The sequence below is a fragment of the Branchiostoma lanceolatum genome, chromosome 17 (genome assembly GCF_035083965.1).
Source record: "Branchiostoma lanceolatum isolate klBraLanc5 chromosome 17, klBraLanc5.hap2, whole genome shotgun sequence".
NCBI classification, from domain to species: domain Eukaryota; kingdom Metazoa; phylum Chordata; class Leptocardii; order Amphioxiformes; family Branchiostomatidae; genus Branchiostoma; species Branchiostoma lanceolatum.
The window spans coordinates 13134348-13151501 of record NC_089738.1 but is presented as its reverse complement, the minus strand read 5'-3'; the positions used below and the strand labels follow the sequence as shown (position 1 = coordinate 13151501).

Genomic DNA, 17154 nt, shown 5'->3' with positions numbered 1-17154 from the left:
TCCGATTTTTAGTGAAGTCTCGTTTGCCTTGGAGTGCGAGACTTCAAAACCAAATATGGCTGCCGGGGATGGAAGATTGGCCAATCTTGTCAACACTTTGGGTCGAAATAACCGCTTTTCTCTCCAATTCTAACTATCTGTGAACACTCAGAAGTCGCTGGTAGATAATAAAACCTGTAAGGATCCAAGATGTCGTCAGAAAGCGATGATGAGGAGTTCTACGACGCGAAAGAAAACGTTTCCCTGACGCAAAGTCCAGCACAGAGGTAAACGTCATCCGAACACTTGGGTGGGCAGGGCCGGTTTGACTTTGTCCTCTACCAAATTTATCAGATTGTTTTCCGTGTTGTTTCCGTTCAGACAGCATCTCAGCTGTCCGGCACAATTTGACGTTCTAAGTGTAGTAAGTCTAAGAACTGAAGTGATTGGTTTAAAGAAGTGTTTTGCGTTTGTTGTGTTGTTTACATATTTGGTATACGGTATATGTTATGTTGGCAAACCTTGCGTTGCTGTCGGGAGGGGGGTGATTTGCATGAACCGTTATAACTGAGGTGTGGAAGTCAGTCTCGGGTTTCCGTTACAGCACTGGTACCGCATACAGAAGTAGATATCTTTGGTCAAGTCTTAAAGAAACACAATTTACATGAAGCCAGGAATCCTGTTTTAAGAGAAATACAATCTTACAATAATTTGCAAGCAAATGAACTCAGTTGCATCATAAAAGGTAAAACAGATTAAGATAACAATGCAATGCTTTGGATGACAGTAAAATGTATAGAAATGTAAGGAATGTCATATCATTGACATGTAATGAAGCAAACAAATCAGCAATTCCAACTGTATTTTCAGTCATGTCATGATCCATATGGTTCATTCAATTCTAGCCATCCACACACCTCAAGCTTGTACATGTGTACATGTATAAAAGAATGTAAATTATAGGCACATAAGTTAACATGTCCCTTGTATTGTTAACAGGAATCAACAGAAAGTGGATGGAGCTCAAAAGCCGGAAGTTCCTCAGCTGTCAAAGAAACAGGAAGAACAGAATGAAATTGCCAGAAAAGAACGAGACAGGAAAGCTAAGGAAGAAGAGGAGAGAAAGAGAAAAGAAGAAGAAGAAAGAAAGAAGAAAGAACAGGAGGTATGAATGTGAAAAGTATTTTTGGGAACAAGTGTAGTACAAAGGATACTGGTGTGTACATGTACATGTACTGTAATTCTTGAAATATTTGCAATGGCTTTATGTTCATGGTTCTCTAAACGTTCACTGCAAACTAAGAACACTCCATTTTCTCCTAACCGCAAAATTAAATCACTAAAAATTTAAAGGCATCTATAAAAGTAAAAAGGTTGAAGTGACTGTTGTTTAACTTACTTAATCTATCTCATCTGTGTCCGGACTATTTTATAATGTTAACTGTACTAAGGGTGCTAGAATTAAACCAGCTATTTAACACAGCATTGTTCTCCTTTAATTCGCATAGGAACTGGAAAAGCAGTTGGAGGAAAATGAAAGGAGAAGAAAACGTCTGCTTGCCATGAGAAGACAGATGGAAGAAGAAGAAGAGCACGCGGGAGACAGTCCCCAACCGGACGAAACCGGTTCTGAAGAGGTCCCCATTGATGCTAACCCAGTTCAAACCAGCGAGGAACCTCCTGAAGCTACTGTGGACCCAGAAACACAACCTGATCCTGTTGAGAAGGATACAAGTGAAGAATGTGTTCCAAGCCCGACACCAAGCCCAACCCCAAGTCCAACCCCAGAAGCAGGGGACGGCTTCAAATCAACAAAAGACATCTCTGAAATGCAAGCAGATTCTGAAGTAGAAACCATCCTAGAGCAAAAAGTTGAAAAAGAGAAAGAAAAGGCGCAGGAGATACTTGAGTCAACCGACAAGAAAGAAGAAACTGTTGACGATGAACCCAAAACAATGACTGTAGAACCAGATATAGTTGCTAGTACTAAACCTGACATTGTAGCAGTGAGTAAGGAGAGACCTGGTAGTCTTAAGGTGCCTCCGCCACGCCCCCCTCCACCTGTGGCCCCGCCCAGAAGACAGAAGAAGAAATCAGCAAATGAAACCCCAGAAAATGAAGTATGTTAATATGATAATAATTAACATTGTGCATCTAGTTTTGGTTTAAACCTCTTTATGTTTGTTTGTCATTTGGTGTTTGTGTTAAGCCTATAGCTCTTTTAAATATGTATTGTGTTCCTATGGGTTTGTTTTTATACCCGAAATAAAGAAAGAAAGATTAAAGATAAGCCTAGCAGTGTCCCAGATCCCATGCAATCAGCCTGGCTGGTGAATCGTTTGTTTTTATCAATAATCAGTGGCAAAGTCGACTGTCAATAACTAGACATCTTTTAACCATTCACCAGCACACATGTACTTGTCTTAAGTTACAGTGTGTGTTTAAGCATTTACAGGAGTTGTTGTCTCGTACATTGACTTTGTAGTTACAATAGAATCATCATGGTTTCTGTTGGATGTTTGGCCAATGTTGCACCAACATTTTGTCCCTTGCAAATGATGTATACTTTCCTGTTGTTCTAATGTAGTCTTGCTATGTATATTTGTAAGTTAGGCTACGAAAGGTTATCTTTCATGTAAAGTGTATGTTTTTGAATATATCAAATGTAGACATATAACAATAATGATCTTAGTATTTCTTAGATTTTCTATTAATCACTTTTTCTTGCAGGCCCAAGAAACTCCTACCCCGTCTTCCCTAGTTGAAGGAGGGAAGGAAGAACCCAAGGGTCTCCTTACCCCAACATCTGAGGCTATTGAGAGTCTGACTAAGGAGTTAGAGCGGTCACTGGACATGAAGGGGGCAACCAGTGGCTCAACCTTGGTCAAGATTCAGGTAAAACTATGTTAAAAACCCTTATCTCTTGGGATGTGTTCTACACACATAACATCGGGCACCGGTACAGGGTAAATATAGGCGGACTAATGTTAAAAAAAATAATTTTTCAACGTTTTAATATGAAAACTACTGGAAAATAATGGTTTCAAGATCTTGTGGTGCTTTCCTTTAAGGTACAGGTACCTGTATATAAACAGAAATTGTTATAACACTTGTCACAGTTTGACAAAGTAACCTGTGGTCTTCAATGATAACAGAAACATCAACAAACAGAAAGTTTATTTAGACTCCTGGCCAGGTATCTCATGCAGGGAATATTCCCCATATGGTTTTTATTCACTGATTTTGAATCTTCTAACTTTGCTTCTGTGTGCTCTAGCATGATGATGAGTCCACTAAGGCAGAGCCCACCCCTCCGACTTCACCTGCGGACAACAAGGCAGAGACAAGTTTCAAACCTGCGGAGGCAGCTACTGCTAGCGCTGCTGCTAGGGAAAAAGAGAGCCCCGCTTTGCCCCGTCTCAGGTCCGCTTCAGGACGACCACTCACAGATGAGGTAAAGGGAGAGAAGAGTTTGGAAGAGTTTTTTTGTGCTAATCCTATGATGAACAAGGTTGTCCAAAGTTTTGCAACATAAAACGTAATAGGGCCATTGTTGTGCATCTGCTAATGTCTAAAACAAATTTCAAGTCTTCTAAATGTTTAAGTGGCAGCAAAAAGCTGCCATGCATCCCTTTTAAATTCTCATGCTACTTGGAGAAAAAGAATGTGGTTGTCTTATATTATATTTTTGTTCTCCTCCTTTGTTATAGGAAATCTTGGAGCAGGTCATGATTAAGAACTTGGATACGGGAGAGCTGGTTCCATTGAGTCAAGCAGAGGACAAGCTGCCAAAATGTATGAACCCCCTGTCCTTACACATCATCAGGAGGACCAAGGAATATGTCAGGTACGTACAGTTAAAGATGACTTTTAAAAAAGATGAAGCAGTCATCCACATTTGACTTACAATACACAAGATTAAGTAACACTAACAAAGTTAGATGTAGAAAGGTCACTTAGATGTGTCAGGTACAACCAGCTGCTACCAGTACCATGCCACATGCCTGCGAAGCTGGTGTGTTAACACCAAAGGGCGGTCATACCGGCTATTTAGATACAGATCAAGAATTGAGGTGAAGCTTGATGCCTTTTCAAGTACATGTAGTTGATAGCGCAGTTTGGCTTTGTTACAGCTTGCATTTTCAGCCAAGCACACTGGGCCACCTCAATAAGTGTGTTGGGTTCTTTTACGTGCAGAAGTTTGACACCTGAGGCTTATGCCTGAAGCTCCCCCATTATTAATGTCAGTCAGAAAAAAAAAAGAAATATATAGCTCCGGCTTATAATGGTTTGATGACTACTCAGAAAAAGTCAATAGACCTTGTTATTTCTATCTTACATCTACATTCCTATTGTGGCTATAATTTTGTGTGTGTTTGTGCAGTAATAACAGCCTGAACAAGGATGACTCAGACACAGAGAGTGTGGAGGGGCAGTCTGACCGGGGGAAGACCATGCACCAAGCTGAGGAGAAGTTAAAGAAGGGAACGTAAGTCATCACATGCAACCTTAGGGAAAAATTCAACTAAGTTCAAACAGAAAATGTTGAGAAACTTGGATCTGATCAATCATTTCTCCTTTGTGGCTTTATCCATTGTATAGTATATAGTATTAGTGGAAAGCTTGTGTATTAAACTTTACAATCATACTTCCCATGATGATGATCCTACATTCAAAGGTTGAACACCAGAACTGACTACGCAAGTGAGTCACAAAACAAAAGTGCTCATATTCACAGTAAAGAGCCAGGCAAATAATCCCAGCAACTTTCACTACTTTCAAGACCGAAGTCACTGACTTTGTGTATGTTCTTCTCAGGAAACAACTAAAGAAGCTGTTTGGGAAAGCGGTGGAGAAGTCAGTCAGTAAGATCAAGGAGATCAAAGACGAGGTGTTTGCTGGAGAAGACAGCTCTTCCAGTGATGATGAGACAGACACCAGAACCATCAAGGTAAGAATAATTCATGTTGAGAAATAAATTGTTCTCCAACTCACATGAACTTTCATGCTAAGAAAAAGTCATGTAACATCCAAGACTAGGACACTTGTTGTTGGTATTATTATAGAGTAAGTTTCACTCACTTACCATGTTATTGAAGCTTGCAGGAGCTGGCTGCCACTCTGGTGTCTCCATTTACATTTCAATGGATTGTCCCTCAAGAGCACACAGTAATTTTGTTTTTTTCCGGAGGTTTTCAAATATTCTTCTGGTATTCTCTTCTCTGGACTAAAAGCTTGAGCTATGATTTGCCAAGATGCAAATTAAATAGGGATACCAAATTGGCAGCAGAAACAAAGATGCATCCAAGCATTCCAGTGCTATAAAGTTGTGAAGTAGATATCTTATTATTTCTCCTTGTTCCTTTTACCACTACATCACTGGGTACCCAAAGCAAATATCTCCTGTTTTCAGATCAAGTCTTCCTCCAGTAACAAGGGTCCATACGAGTTTGACCAGCTAAGACTGGTACAGGATCTGAGTGGTGAACACACGGTAAGTATTTTATTCTGCAGAACCAGTCTTGGCTTACAGAATCAACTCATATCTAGAGAGGAGTTTTGTATATGAGCATTTTGCTAGTAGTATACTATAGTAGTAGTATCCAATACATATTTGATTTATTTTGTAATAGTAGTAGTAGTAGTAGTAGTATCCAATAGATAATTCCTTCCAAAAAGGAAAAATCATAGCATTTTGTGCTCTTAAACCTCTAAAAGTGTGAATGATTTGTAGACATATTATTGTGTATATTCAAACCTAACTTGTATGCTACATTGCAGGGTGCTGTGTGGACTATGAAGTTTTCCTGTTGTGGAAGGTTGTTGGTAAGTTTCTTCATTTCTTATTTATGTTATTTTGCATCAGTTCTCTTTGAAATGTCAGCAAAGTAACATAATTGTTTTGTTCATGATGCTTGTTTCTTGTGCTTGTACCACACAAACTTTAATCTATCCATCTACTTTATACAGGCTACTGCAGGGCAGGACAATATCTTGGTAAGTGTGAACACCAAACTTTTTATTCAAGATGAATAGAAAGCATCGTTCATAATCAGTGCATGAGAAGATTTATGGTTTTTCTACAAGATTAAGAATGTAACAATCCAGGAAAGTTTTGTTGCAAAAATACACGTCACCAAAATGTTAGACATAGTATATAAAAATTGGCAAGACTTGGAGTTCCATTGCCTACAAATTTTGTTACTAATTTTTAAGATGGTTAAGACTGTATGCTGACATTCTGTTTCAACCTCCCTACAGAGAGTGTGGGTACTGAAGAGTGCGTACGGCTACTTTGACGAGATGAGGCACAAGTACGCCATGGAAGGTACGGAAATATTGCTTGTCTTCTGGAACATACTGTGAATACATTTAGGTTTGTGAGAAATCAATTTTGCCTTAGGAGGAAAAAGAAAGCGTTCCCAGTGTTTCAAGCTTACAGTTGAAACAACCAAGATAGTGATAAAAAGGGAAGACGTGTGTTTGCGTTGTTATGAACCGCCAATATTAGTCCACCTCGGGTATTTCACAATTTACAGTAAACTATTAAGATGTCTCTGAAGGTAGTAATGCTGAAAATGAATGGCAGACAATGTCTGTTCATTGCTGATACAATCGGTCAGAATGATCAAAGAAGGATACATGTAATGATGTACATGTTTATATGTACTTGTAGGACTTCTGTTTCTCTGAACATTGGAGGCATAATCTATTATGATATGATAATTGTTACATATATGTATGTTACACATTTCATAGCTGTCTCTTCCTAAATTCCAGCCAGGGCATCCCCCTCCCCTTCCCAAGAAAGTGTCAACTCCCAGAACTCTCAGAACTCAGAAGCTGGCAGCACAACAGAGGTTAGTACATCTAGTTCAGGATGTTTCACATTGTCTGAAGTAGATAACACTGCAGTAGAAATGTAGTGCAAAATCTCAGTGTGGAATATATTCATTAACAGTGTTTATGGTGGTTCATTTAATATCCATGTTTATCAGTTTGGTAGGTATAGCAAAATATGTTTTACTTCTTTTATCTCAATGTCTGTTATTTTACATAGGTTTTATGTTTGTATTCTGTCTGTGTTTCTCTCTTTGTGTGTGTGTGTATGTGTGTGTTTGTTTGTCTGCCTATTCCCCAATGTGTTAGAAGAAACCACTCAATGTGACCCCCAGAAGTAGTCCCTTTGTAAAGAGATGTCTTCAGAAGTTTAGGCCCAGGGTAGGTTCGCAAGAAAGTTCTAAGAAGGTACCTTTCCATGTAGCTGTCCTTTGCAACAGTCCTTTGCTATATGTGTTATTTGTGACCGATATACATTGTGCAAGGCTTTTCTAACGTGCCTCTGTCTTTCTTTGTGTACTGTCTGGTCTTTTTCACCAAGCCCTTTTCTTGGTTGCTGCTATACGTGACGTATATCGTATGAAAACACCAGCTTTGCTTGCAGTTGATATATGTAAAACATTTGCACAGAATATGACTTTCCCAGCTTCGATATGTCAAAATTCCTAGTCGGCTGGCACAAACGACTTTCAAAAAGACTAGTAGGCAACCTCAACAACCAACTCCCAACCACAGATGACCTTGCTCATGACTAACTCCAAACCATCAGTACATGTAGGTCTGGAGAAAGTCAGAAAGCCATGGCCGACTATGTGTGACGGGGGCTTTACTCCCAACCATGGTCTGCAGAAGGTTAGGAGGGCCATGGTTGGTTATGACAGGGGCTTGATTTAGGATATACCATACTAAGCACATGTTGTAAAACTGCATGTATGTTATACCTTTCCAGTCCCCAGCCCACAGCCAGACCGGATCAGGTACTCCATCAGAAGAACCCGTGGAACATGAGGGACCATTCCGACAGATTCCCTTCTGCTCCTACCGCGGCCACACTGCCGATGTTCTGGACCTGTCCTGGTCTAAGGTAAACTGGAACTTTGTATAAGTCAGTGTCTGTTTACTACAGAGAGACTGGCAGTGTCCCAAGGAATACAGCAATTCTTAATTGAAACGTCAGAAGAAAAAAAGTCTCATATGTAACTATGTGGAAAAGTACATGTATGTTGACAAAAAAAACAAAGTCCTCTGCAAATTTACTCACTACTGCCATTCAAAATTGCCAAAATTCAGTCCTGCCAACCAAAAAATTCGGTCCTGCCAACCAAAAGCGTTTAAATCATTGTGACTGATGAAACTGAGAGAGTAACGGCTTGACTGTCACAGTCATGGATAAAAGGCAGCAGATGCTGTCTGAAACATTTAACTTGGTTAGAGACCTTATCTACTTGTGTAGTGGTTTGAATGAACTTTGATTTATTTTCTAAAAATGTGTTATGTACCAGTACCTGGATGTCTAACCTGCATTGATGTTGGCAAGTACATGTATATATGTCTCTTTGTTGTATGCAAATAACTTTGTTAACCACTTCATTTTACCATTTTGTTGCAGAACTATTTCATCCTGTCTTCCTCCATGGACAAGACGGTGCGTCTGTGGCACATCTCTAGGAGGGAGTGCCTCTGCTGCTTCCAACACATCGACTTTGTCACAGCCATAGCTTTCCACCCACGGGTTAGTCTGTTTGTATTATTTACCTATCTTAGTATCTATGTCTGTTTTATTTAGCTTTGGTGGCTCGCTTACTTTTTACTCACTTTCCATATCAATGCAGCAGGCAGGTACTGACGGCCATGTTGGTGTCCCTACTTGCATTACACTGGATTGTAGCATTTTGTGTTTCATTAGCAAGACTTAGTTTTTAAGCATTCTTCGCTATTAGCTACAGACATTTAATATTGATTACTTCAGAAGGTCTTTACCCTTTGGCCTGCTAAGGTTTGATGATAGTTACAGGGTGAGGCAGCAGGGAGAAGGATAAAAGTTTACAAATGCTTGACCTACTATTCACACATTTCAATGTGTGAGTAAATAGGGAAACCAACATGGCGACGAACACACAAATGACATCACATGAAAACCTTCTATTCTCTTTCTCTCCTCCAGGATGACCGATATTTCCTGAGCGGGTCTTTGGATGGGAAGTTACGTCTGTGGAACATTCCAGACAAGAAGGTGGCCCTGTGGAACGAGCTGGACGGGGACATCAAGCTCATCACCGCGGCAAACTTCTGCGAAAACGGCAGATTTGCCGTGGTGGGGACGTACGATGGGAGATGTATATTCTTTGACACTGAGGTATGTGTACATGACATTGTGTATGTATGATACTCAACTGTTTTGTTTTGCTTGTTTGTTTATTTCGCAGAACAAGTAAACTGCCTTGGGGCATAAAACTCCAGTTTTGTACAGTAAGTACAAGCTAGCTGTGTAAGACCAGACTGTAAGGTTTGATCCACTGACACCAGAATGGTCCCCTACTCTTTTCAATAAGTATGGTGGGTTCTTTCAGGTGCTCAAGGTGTGGCTATCCTCCAACACGTTCTTTCCATGAGGAAGTCCCTAACCAAAGCTAGATACTTATTTTCACCTGAGTTAAGTGAGGAAATAGGTGCAATGTGTGACTTTTCCTAGGGCACAACATTTGGGCCTGCTAGGAAGTCAACTAACCTAACCACAAGACCACATCTTGCCAACTTTTTATTAGATCCGTACTCCCTTTAATTCTGGGAGTAGTTGCATATGATGAATAAATATGTTTTTGTAGGAGGATGACAATTGAAAGATAACATTGGTTGATTCAAACATGTCAAACCACTTTCCTATTCCAGCATCTGAAGTACTTCACCCAGATCCATGTACGCTCCACCAGGGGAAAGAATTCCAAGGGCAGAAAGATCACTGGGATCGAACAGCTACCAGGGGAACATAAGGTACATATTATACTAATGTTTTCATCTCTTTTCTATCAGTTTTAGCCGCCACTAAATTTGTATAATGCGGCCCTATGGTTTGCTCCATTTGCAACACTTGAATAGTGACAGAAATTGGACGCACCAGAAATATTATTTGAATACACATCTTCATAAAGCCATTGTTATTTGTATTGTGTAGCACTTTAAACAAATCTATCTGATACTGGGACCATGTCAAATGTATATCTTATTTGTCTTCAGATTCTGGTGACCTCCAATGACTCCAGGATGCGGCTGTACGACTTGCGAGACTTGTCTCTGTCCTGCAAGTATAAGGGTGGGACCAACACCAGCAGTCAGATCAAGGCTAGTTTGAGGTAAGGTTTTAAAAAGATCCAGGGATCTAGAAGGCAAGGGTTCTAGCCCTGCCTGCTATGACCTTGGGGTTGTATTTGGCCTTTAAGATGTTGACGTAAAGCCGTTAGCCCCTAGCCTTAGTGTCAACCTAGTTATTTCACCCAGACAGTTGGTCAGGGGAGAGTATGGGAGCTCCAGTAAACTAACCAGGATGACACTCAGGCTAGTTGGCTCCATGTACGTATATGTTGGAGCTTCAGGTATTAGCCTCAATTTTCCGCATTTTATTTAACATTTGCACCAAATTGAGGATAGGTTTCCTATTGGGCTATCTTGAATTCTATGGCTTTAAGGCTAATATGTTCAGTCAGCATATCATAGTAGGAAGCCATGAATTGTTAACTAATAATAGAGAAATTTCTCTCTACTCAGTTACAATGGGAAGTTCATCGTGTGTGGGTCAGAAGACCACTACATCTACATCTGGAAAACTTACTACGACTACAGCAAGTTCACCTCCGTCAGGAGGGACAGGAACGACTTCTGGGAGGCCTTCAGGGGTGAGTTAACCTTCACCCTGCTGCCTAACTCTGTAACCAATAGGGAATTGGGTGCCAAACGGCAACTTCAGTGTGATGAAGGTTAAAGAGATATGGACATGTTTTATTTATTGTACAATGATTTACATACTCAGGGTGAAATATTCAGGGTGTTTTTATCTTTGCAGTTTTCACGGTGCCTCTCCATCACAAAATTATGACACCAGTCCTCAAATATATGTTTCTGTGCTACAGTAAAATTCCTTTTCACTGCTATGATTCTGTGTTTAAATTAAAAGTTTAAACCCCACAAAAACAAATAAACCTACAGTATAACATGCATACATGTATGTAAAACCCTTTTTTCTTACCACAGCCCACACTGCAGTTGTCACTGCCGCCATCTTCGCATCCAACCCAACCGTCATCTTCGCTTCCATGGAGTCCCAGACCGCAGCCAATCAGGACAAGGAGGGGGCATCCAAACCAGAGCCTGGGGAGGTTCTGGTTTCCGCAGACTTTAGCGGAGCTGTCAAGGTGTTCGTGAACAGAGCTGCGAAGGCTAAGCAACAGCGGGCGTCTGAAGTACAGGCACCTCAGCCTAGCGCAGTAGCCCAGCCAAGTGAAGCTACCGCTAAACCAACTGAGCAAGACAAAACGACAAAGGAGAATGCTAGCGCTGTTCAAATAAGCAAGGCTCCACCAAAGCCCCCCAGAGCGAGTGTGAAGGGCCCTCCCTCGCGACCACCACCCCCTGTCCGACCGCCACCCCCCGCAGTGCAGAAAATGTCGTCATGAAGGAAAATGTTTTAGGCTAGCTCTAAGTTGTCATTTTTCCTATGAAGAAAATAGGCTAGCTTTATTATTGCAATGTTATAGTCCACCCTACATACATGTACGCATGTATTTGCCATTCATGCCATTGTTGGTATCTACTGGTAGAATCATTAATGTGTGATTCAAGTTACAGTGGTTTAATGTTGCTGCCCTACTCGTTTTCGTTGGGCATCTTATTTTGCCCTTTTTCCTTGAACTGTTCCCAAATAGAGTAAAAACCAATGCAAATGTTTTTGAATCTTCAGTGAAAATTTCCTTTCATGTGCCTCTGTCTATTCTATGGATTGTAAAGCTTGTGGACAGAATATTAGCCAAAGTAATGCGAGAATCTTTGAAGATTTCAGAATGCTAGCAATGGCAGTGTACATGAATGAAGCATTGACAGGTTTTGAAATCTGGTGGTTTGTGAATGAATGTATAAAGTGGGTATCTCTTGCCAAGTGATAGACCTGTAGATTTATGTAATCATATGGATGTATTTGGAGCCTTTGAAGATATGATAACAGTCATGAATGTACTGTATTGTCCAGACGTAAACATTGACAGCATTACACCCGTCATTCAAGAAAACAATGTACAGAACATGATACACAGCAAGAAAAGTGAAAATTAATGTATAAGATAATCAACATGTAAAATATTAACATGTACAACAGTGATGATTTTATATGATATGAAAGCTTTCAATGTCCCAGAGCTAGGCTTATGTATGATGTAGGTGATGCAGATACTTTTGTATATTTAACAGGGACTGTGTTATTATGAATATGAGTAGTTGAATATTGCCCTGAGTACAAGAGGCAAAGACCACACCATAGCTTTCCTTCGTTCTTGTTTGAAAGAAGGGTAATACAAGTTGGAAAACATAACAACAGAGTCTGAGGGAAAGTTTTATTATACCTCCAGTTTTAGGGACTGGATTCCATGATTGTTCCCAGAACTGTTTTTATCTTTTGTCCCATTGTTACCGAATGTCCTAAAACCAAGGAGATATATTGGTGTCTAAAGATGTTTGTATCCCACTAGAATTGCCCAATTGGTTCAGCTACATCAAGAGGTTGTGTAGTACTTTGCTGTGTTGTAGCAAGCTGTAAAGTCATGTATCTTTATGTGACATACTCTTCAAAGAAAATAACCTCAAGTTAATCGCAATGGTATCTTGAGACATGGATTTGATAACTTAATTTTACCAACAAGTTTCCTTCCATGATGAAAACAAGGTCACCATTTCTGACCAGATATAGTACTTTCAGTACTTTGTGTACCTGTTAGTCTTTCCATCATTTATGTTGAGCTTTTATGTTTTGAAAGTAATTATTGAATAGTTTGTCTACATCTAGATGTAGGAATGTGCAATGTTGGCAAAGGGACAACCTCAGAACTTAAAGTAGAAGACAGTGTTTTGAGCAGGGCTGTCTCCAGGTTTCAGTTTTTTGCCAGTCCCTTTCATTGTTTCGGAGAGGGGTTATCTATCGCAGGCCTTGGAAGGAATTAGCCTTGATTAATTGCAAAGGAAGAGGCAAGATTTGATTACATTGGAATTTGGAAGCCAATGTTGTAATTTTTGTTGTAAAATGTGTTGTTTTAAGCTTGCCAAAAAGATATTTTCATGTTATGAAATACATGTACATATTTTTCAACGGATGGGGCAAAATTTGTGTCCACCCAAGCAAATTTCTGTCCCGAGATGAAGGGACTGGTCCTAGAGACAGCCCTGGTTTTGAGATATTGTTAGAAACATGCAGACAATTAATTTTTGTTCTTCCTTATGACTTTCATATTTTCACGTAATTTGATGAAACAGTAAGCAATCCTTTGTCATTGCTTTCTCTACAGCTAAGGTTTGATTCATTGTGAAAAACTCAAGTACTAAACATTAGCCTGGGTGCCATCCTATTTCTACCGCTACCCTAAAAAAAATAGGGTAGCGGTAGAAATAGGATGGCACCCAGGCTACTAAACATGAGATACAATCAAAGAAGAAGCTCCCGATTAAATCTTCAAGTGTCGAAGTCAAGTAATAAACAATTACATATATTACTTGATTAGTTAACATTATAGGTAAATGTTTTAATGCAGAGCTGATTGACCTGAATTCAAACAACTACACTTTAACATCCAGTACATCAAATCTCAACATTTTCATTGCTGGACTATGAAATGATTCTGCAGACTTGAGTATGAAATATGTATTTTAATGACTTTCTGATATGACTCTTCTCAGTTGTTTCACATTATGTATCCATCAAGTTCTACGTTGCTGCTTTTACATAGTGTGTGAATTTAATTTCAAGTTAGAAAAATGTGTGTCTGACTTTTGTCTCCAATGATAGTTCCAGAACCCTTAAAAAAACAAGATTTTTTTTCTGTGAATGCTGTTTAATTTCTTGAGGACATGCTGCATTTTCCCAGTTTCTGTTGCAAATGAATAAAGAGAAATACTGATCTTACGGTATGTTATTTGTAAATTGCTTTTGTCTTCTTCTTATGTCAACAACCATACATAATCGTGGATCTACACATATAATCCTACTAGAATTATACACTAACTTGTGTCCAAAACAAATGTTCCATACTTCACATACAAATCTACAAATGTATATCTAACTGAAGCCTGGGCCAGCTTTCTATAACAAGGGGTGAAGAATTCTATTGTTTTGTTATCAATTGATATTATACCCTTGACATAACCTACCATAAATGAGACAGAGATGAGAGAAACAGTACATTTAGTCGAACATGTGCCTGTAGTCTATTTTTCTTCCGATCTATTGAGAAACCACAGAAGGAAACAAGATTCGAATCAAAAGCATTTACAAACATAAGCATTGAGAAACAATGACATACTTTCACACACAATGTAGTTTGTATGATAGCCTACACGCCTTTACATTTTGATGTGACAAGAACAGTAGGACTTGACAAAAAATGGCAAAACGTCCTTTCAATTGAACATGGGAATATAAAAAGAGTGTGAGGGGGAACTTAGATACATGTACAACAAGTATGTAGCACGATAATTACTGTTTAACACCATTCAGTCCTGTCCATATGTATGTACAAAGATACAACAAATCTCCATGTTTATTCTCGAGGCTGGGTAGATGGAGGTTGTTTTGCAGATGAAGCTATTTTCCCACTGCTGGATTCACCACTGCTACGAAAGGTCCTCATCATCAAACAAGTCATCAAAATCTGCAGGAAGAAAGGAAGGCAAACAATTGAAGCATCATATCAATTCAAAGCACAACTTTAGCATAAACTGATCTTAGAAAGATGCTTAAGAGAAAATTGTTGTGATTACTTTGTAGCCAAAAAAATGTGAACCAGTCTCAAACAACATATTATGGTCCAGCCTCACCATTGAAGAAGTCTGAGTGAACTGCCTTCTCATTGGCTGCCAGCTCCATCATCAGACCACCTGATCCGCCTGCCTGCCAAATTAGGGAAAAATAATTGGTTCGGTCATGTTTCATGTTTTAAACTGCTCATCTGCAATGTTTTGCAAGATCTGTTTACAAGTTAGGGGCCTTCACCTATTGTTAACCGGCTTATATACATGTAAGATACCAATCATTCATAGTATGGACAGTATTAATACTATATATAAGTAAGTATATAGTGATGGAAACACTCAGGGAAAACCACATGAACAGCAGTCAGGATACAGGAGGGGGCTATAGCATCTTTCTACTAGTGGTACAAACAAATGTAGCCCTTTGTTGAGGTGTAGAAATCAAAATTTGTGGATGATGCACTCATTGCACTGGTTATATATATATGTGCACTTAACATGTAGAAAGGCAACATCAGAGAGCAAGAATTTTACTTTGGATTTGACCTCTTGACTTTCAGAGGGATAAAAATATATATACTCAATAAGAATGAGTAAAATCCAGGTGAGGACAGGTGATTTGGAGAGCCACACCAAACAACAGCAAACGCTGACACAGTTCGAATACCTGTGACAGTAAACATTCTTGCTCCCTGAAGTTGCCCTCTTTAGTATCAGTAACGCTCTCTCTCGTTGTATCCTCAAGATTCTCCTGTTCTGCATTTCCCCTGAGTTTCAAGAGGTTCTCGAAGTGTTCGGATGCGAAAGTGGTTATATCTGCGGGCCTGTTTCTGACCACTTCTGCCGTCAGACCTTCCAGTAGGTCCAGAAAACCCGCGGGAACTCCGCGGAAGTTCATGGCTCAAATGTCCTTTGTTTGAAAAAGAAAAATGAAGAGTTGCTAGGGAACAGCTAGCTTGCTTTTTTATATTCAATGTAATTATGTACTATCTCAATTTGGAGAACAGACTATGGAGAGGAAAATTATGAGTATGGTCAGAAAAAAATCCTTCACACCAACCGATTGTGGGATATCAACAACATCAAACAGGAGAAATATTGTCTTCACCTCATTTACATAATAATTACAGTTTTGGTTAACTAAGGACATTTACGATTCTGAGTATGCATGCACAAGGTCTACGGTGAAGGCCCCTAAACAGTTCTTCAACCATACTTTAGTTTATACATATCCATACTCCATTGGTCATTTTGCATAACACATTGGATGTGTTTTATATGTCTCAGTTGTTGTGTTGTTGTTGCTGTCCTTGCTTAACGTCTATCATATCGCTAGACTTGATCTCTTGGAGCTGGGTTTCACTTGGTTCAGTTACGAGTCAATTGTCTCTCTAGATATTTAACTCTTGGAGACTTGAAATGTCTCAAGGGTCTTCCCCTTTGACCTTGCGCATGCCTACTTAGAATCTTGAACTTCCTTATACTATAGTACAGAACCTGTTGAACTCTAGATTCTGGTTTTGTCACTGAAAAAAGACTGCAGGTGCTGTCTGAAACATCTGACCGTCTACAAATCTATGCAGTTGCCTAAATAACGAACAAACGTTATTTTGCTAACTTTATGCTTCATGCGTATCAACAGGCTAAGTATGGGAGGGGGCGCTATGACATCATAACACTGGCATTTTGACGATTTCACGTGTTTTTCTCCCCTGGATATTTTCCTATCCCTGTTAGAACTGCTGTAGGCAATTCAAATGGGTCAGAAATAGCTCTAAATTGTCTGTCGAGGTTGGTTTCTGCTTACTGCATTTGTTGTCACCCCCCTCCCCACAGCGATCATACCTACAGGTTTAACGTCGTATCAGCCGAAAACTTCCCTTTATAACTCCTAATGTGAGCCTATTTCTGTTAATAATTACCTCCTCCAGATCCATGAATGATCCAGCTCCTTCTGGGAACATTTCGTCGGCTACAACAGCAGGCTTCATCTTCTTCATAATACTTTACTCGCGATTATGCTGTGGGGTGTTTTGTTTCTAATGTCCGCTAGGCGTCACGTTTTCGGCAATGTTCGCCGCACGTTCGGCAATCTTCGTAAAAACCCGACCAAGTCCGAACTTTCTCGGGAACTTTCGGACTGAGAAGCATATTGTTAGGCTCGAAAACTTAATTTCGGTCGATCATATCTTCGTGAAGACTTCGTCAAACGCATTTTTTATACATCATTGGAAAGCTTCTTTAGTGTCCTTTATCCCGTTTGATATGACGGTACATTAATGGTTAATGAGTTGAGCACAGGGTTATTTATGATCACATCATGATGTGATGTGA

General features: G+C 39.6%; 2 protein-coding genes across 5 annotated transcripts; one reads left to right on the top strand and one right to left on the bottom strand.

Moving 5' to 3' along the window:
* The first annotated feature begins 35 nt into the window (after positions 1–35).
* On the top strand, positions 36–13975 carry LOC136422576 (WD repeat-containing protein 44-like). Of its 3 annotated transcripts, none has more exons than XM_066410372.1 (21): positions 36–266; positions 979–1144; positions 1488–2099; positions 2710–2874; positions 3257–3433; positions 3690–3826; positions 4364–4468; positions 4798–4930; positions 5393–5473; positions 5761–5805; positions 5950–5976; positions 6241–6307; positions 6760–6839; positions 7129–7200; positions 7769–7903; positions 8429–8551; positions 8984–9175; positions 9709–9810; positions 10054–10169; positions 10582–10709; positions 11065–13975. In XM_066410372.1, the coding sequence occupies exons 1-21, from the start codon at positions 190–192 to the stop codon at positions 11484–11486; spliced, it is 3162 nt and encodes a 1053-aa protein (XP_066266469.1). In that variant the 5' UTR covers positions 36–189; the 3' UTR covers positions 11487–13975. The 3 variants fall into 3 exon arrangements, with proteins under 3 accessions (XP_066266469.1, XP_066266468.1, XP_066266470.1); XM_066410371.1 differs by having other exon boundaries at positions 7129–7227; XM_066410373.1 differs by lacking the exon at positions 7129–7200.
* Positions 13705–16876, bottom strand: LOC136422582 (sperm surface protein Sp17-like). Of its 2 annotated transcripts, XM_066410378.1 has the most exons (4): positions 16743–16876; positions 15488–15730; positions 14887–14959; positions 13705–14720 (listed from the first exon to the last, which is right to left on the bottom strand). In XM_066410378.1, the coding sequence occupies exons 2-4, from the start codon at positions 15716–15718 to the stop codon at positions 14683–14685; spliced, it is 342 nt and encodes a 113-aa protein (XP_066266475.1). In that variant the 5' UTR covers positions 15719–15730; positions 16743–16876; the 3' UTR covers positions 13705–14682. The 2 variants fall into 2 exon arrangements, 1 of the variants encoding a protein (XP_066266475.1); XR_010753637.1 differs by lacking the exons at positions 13705–14720; positions 15488–15730 and having other exon boundaries at positions 16743–16874.
* Positions 16877–17154: the final 278 nt, after the last annotated feature.

Bases quoted from the DNA above. Each gene is read 5' to 3' on its own strand.
- LOC136422576 (XM_066410371.1), top strand. From the start codon at position 190: ATGTCGTCAGAAAGCGATGATGAGGAGTTCTACGACGCGAAAGAAAAC. The intron at 267-978 runs GTAAACGTCATC...TATTGTTAACAG, and splicing joins ACGCAAAGTCCAGCACAGAG to GAATCAACAGAAAGTGGATG. The intron at 1,145-1,487 runs GTATGAATGTGA...TAATTCGCATAG, and splicing joins GAAAGAAGAAAGAACAGGAG to GAACTGGAAAAGCAGTTGGA.
- LOC136422582 (XM_066410378.1), bottom strand. From the start codon at position 15,718: ATGAACTTCCGCGGAGTTCCCGCGGGTTTTCTGGACCTACTGGAAGGT. The intron at 14,960-15,487 runs GTATTCGAACTG...CTAATTTGGCAG, and splicing joins AAGAATGTTTACTGTCACAG to GCAGGCGGATCAGGTGGTCT. The intron at 14,721-14,886 runs GTGAGGCTGGAC...TTCTTCCTGCAG, and splicing joins TCACTCAGACTTCTTCAATG to ATTTTGATGACTTGTTTGAT.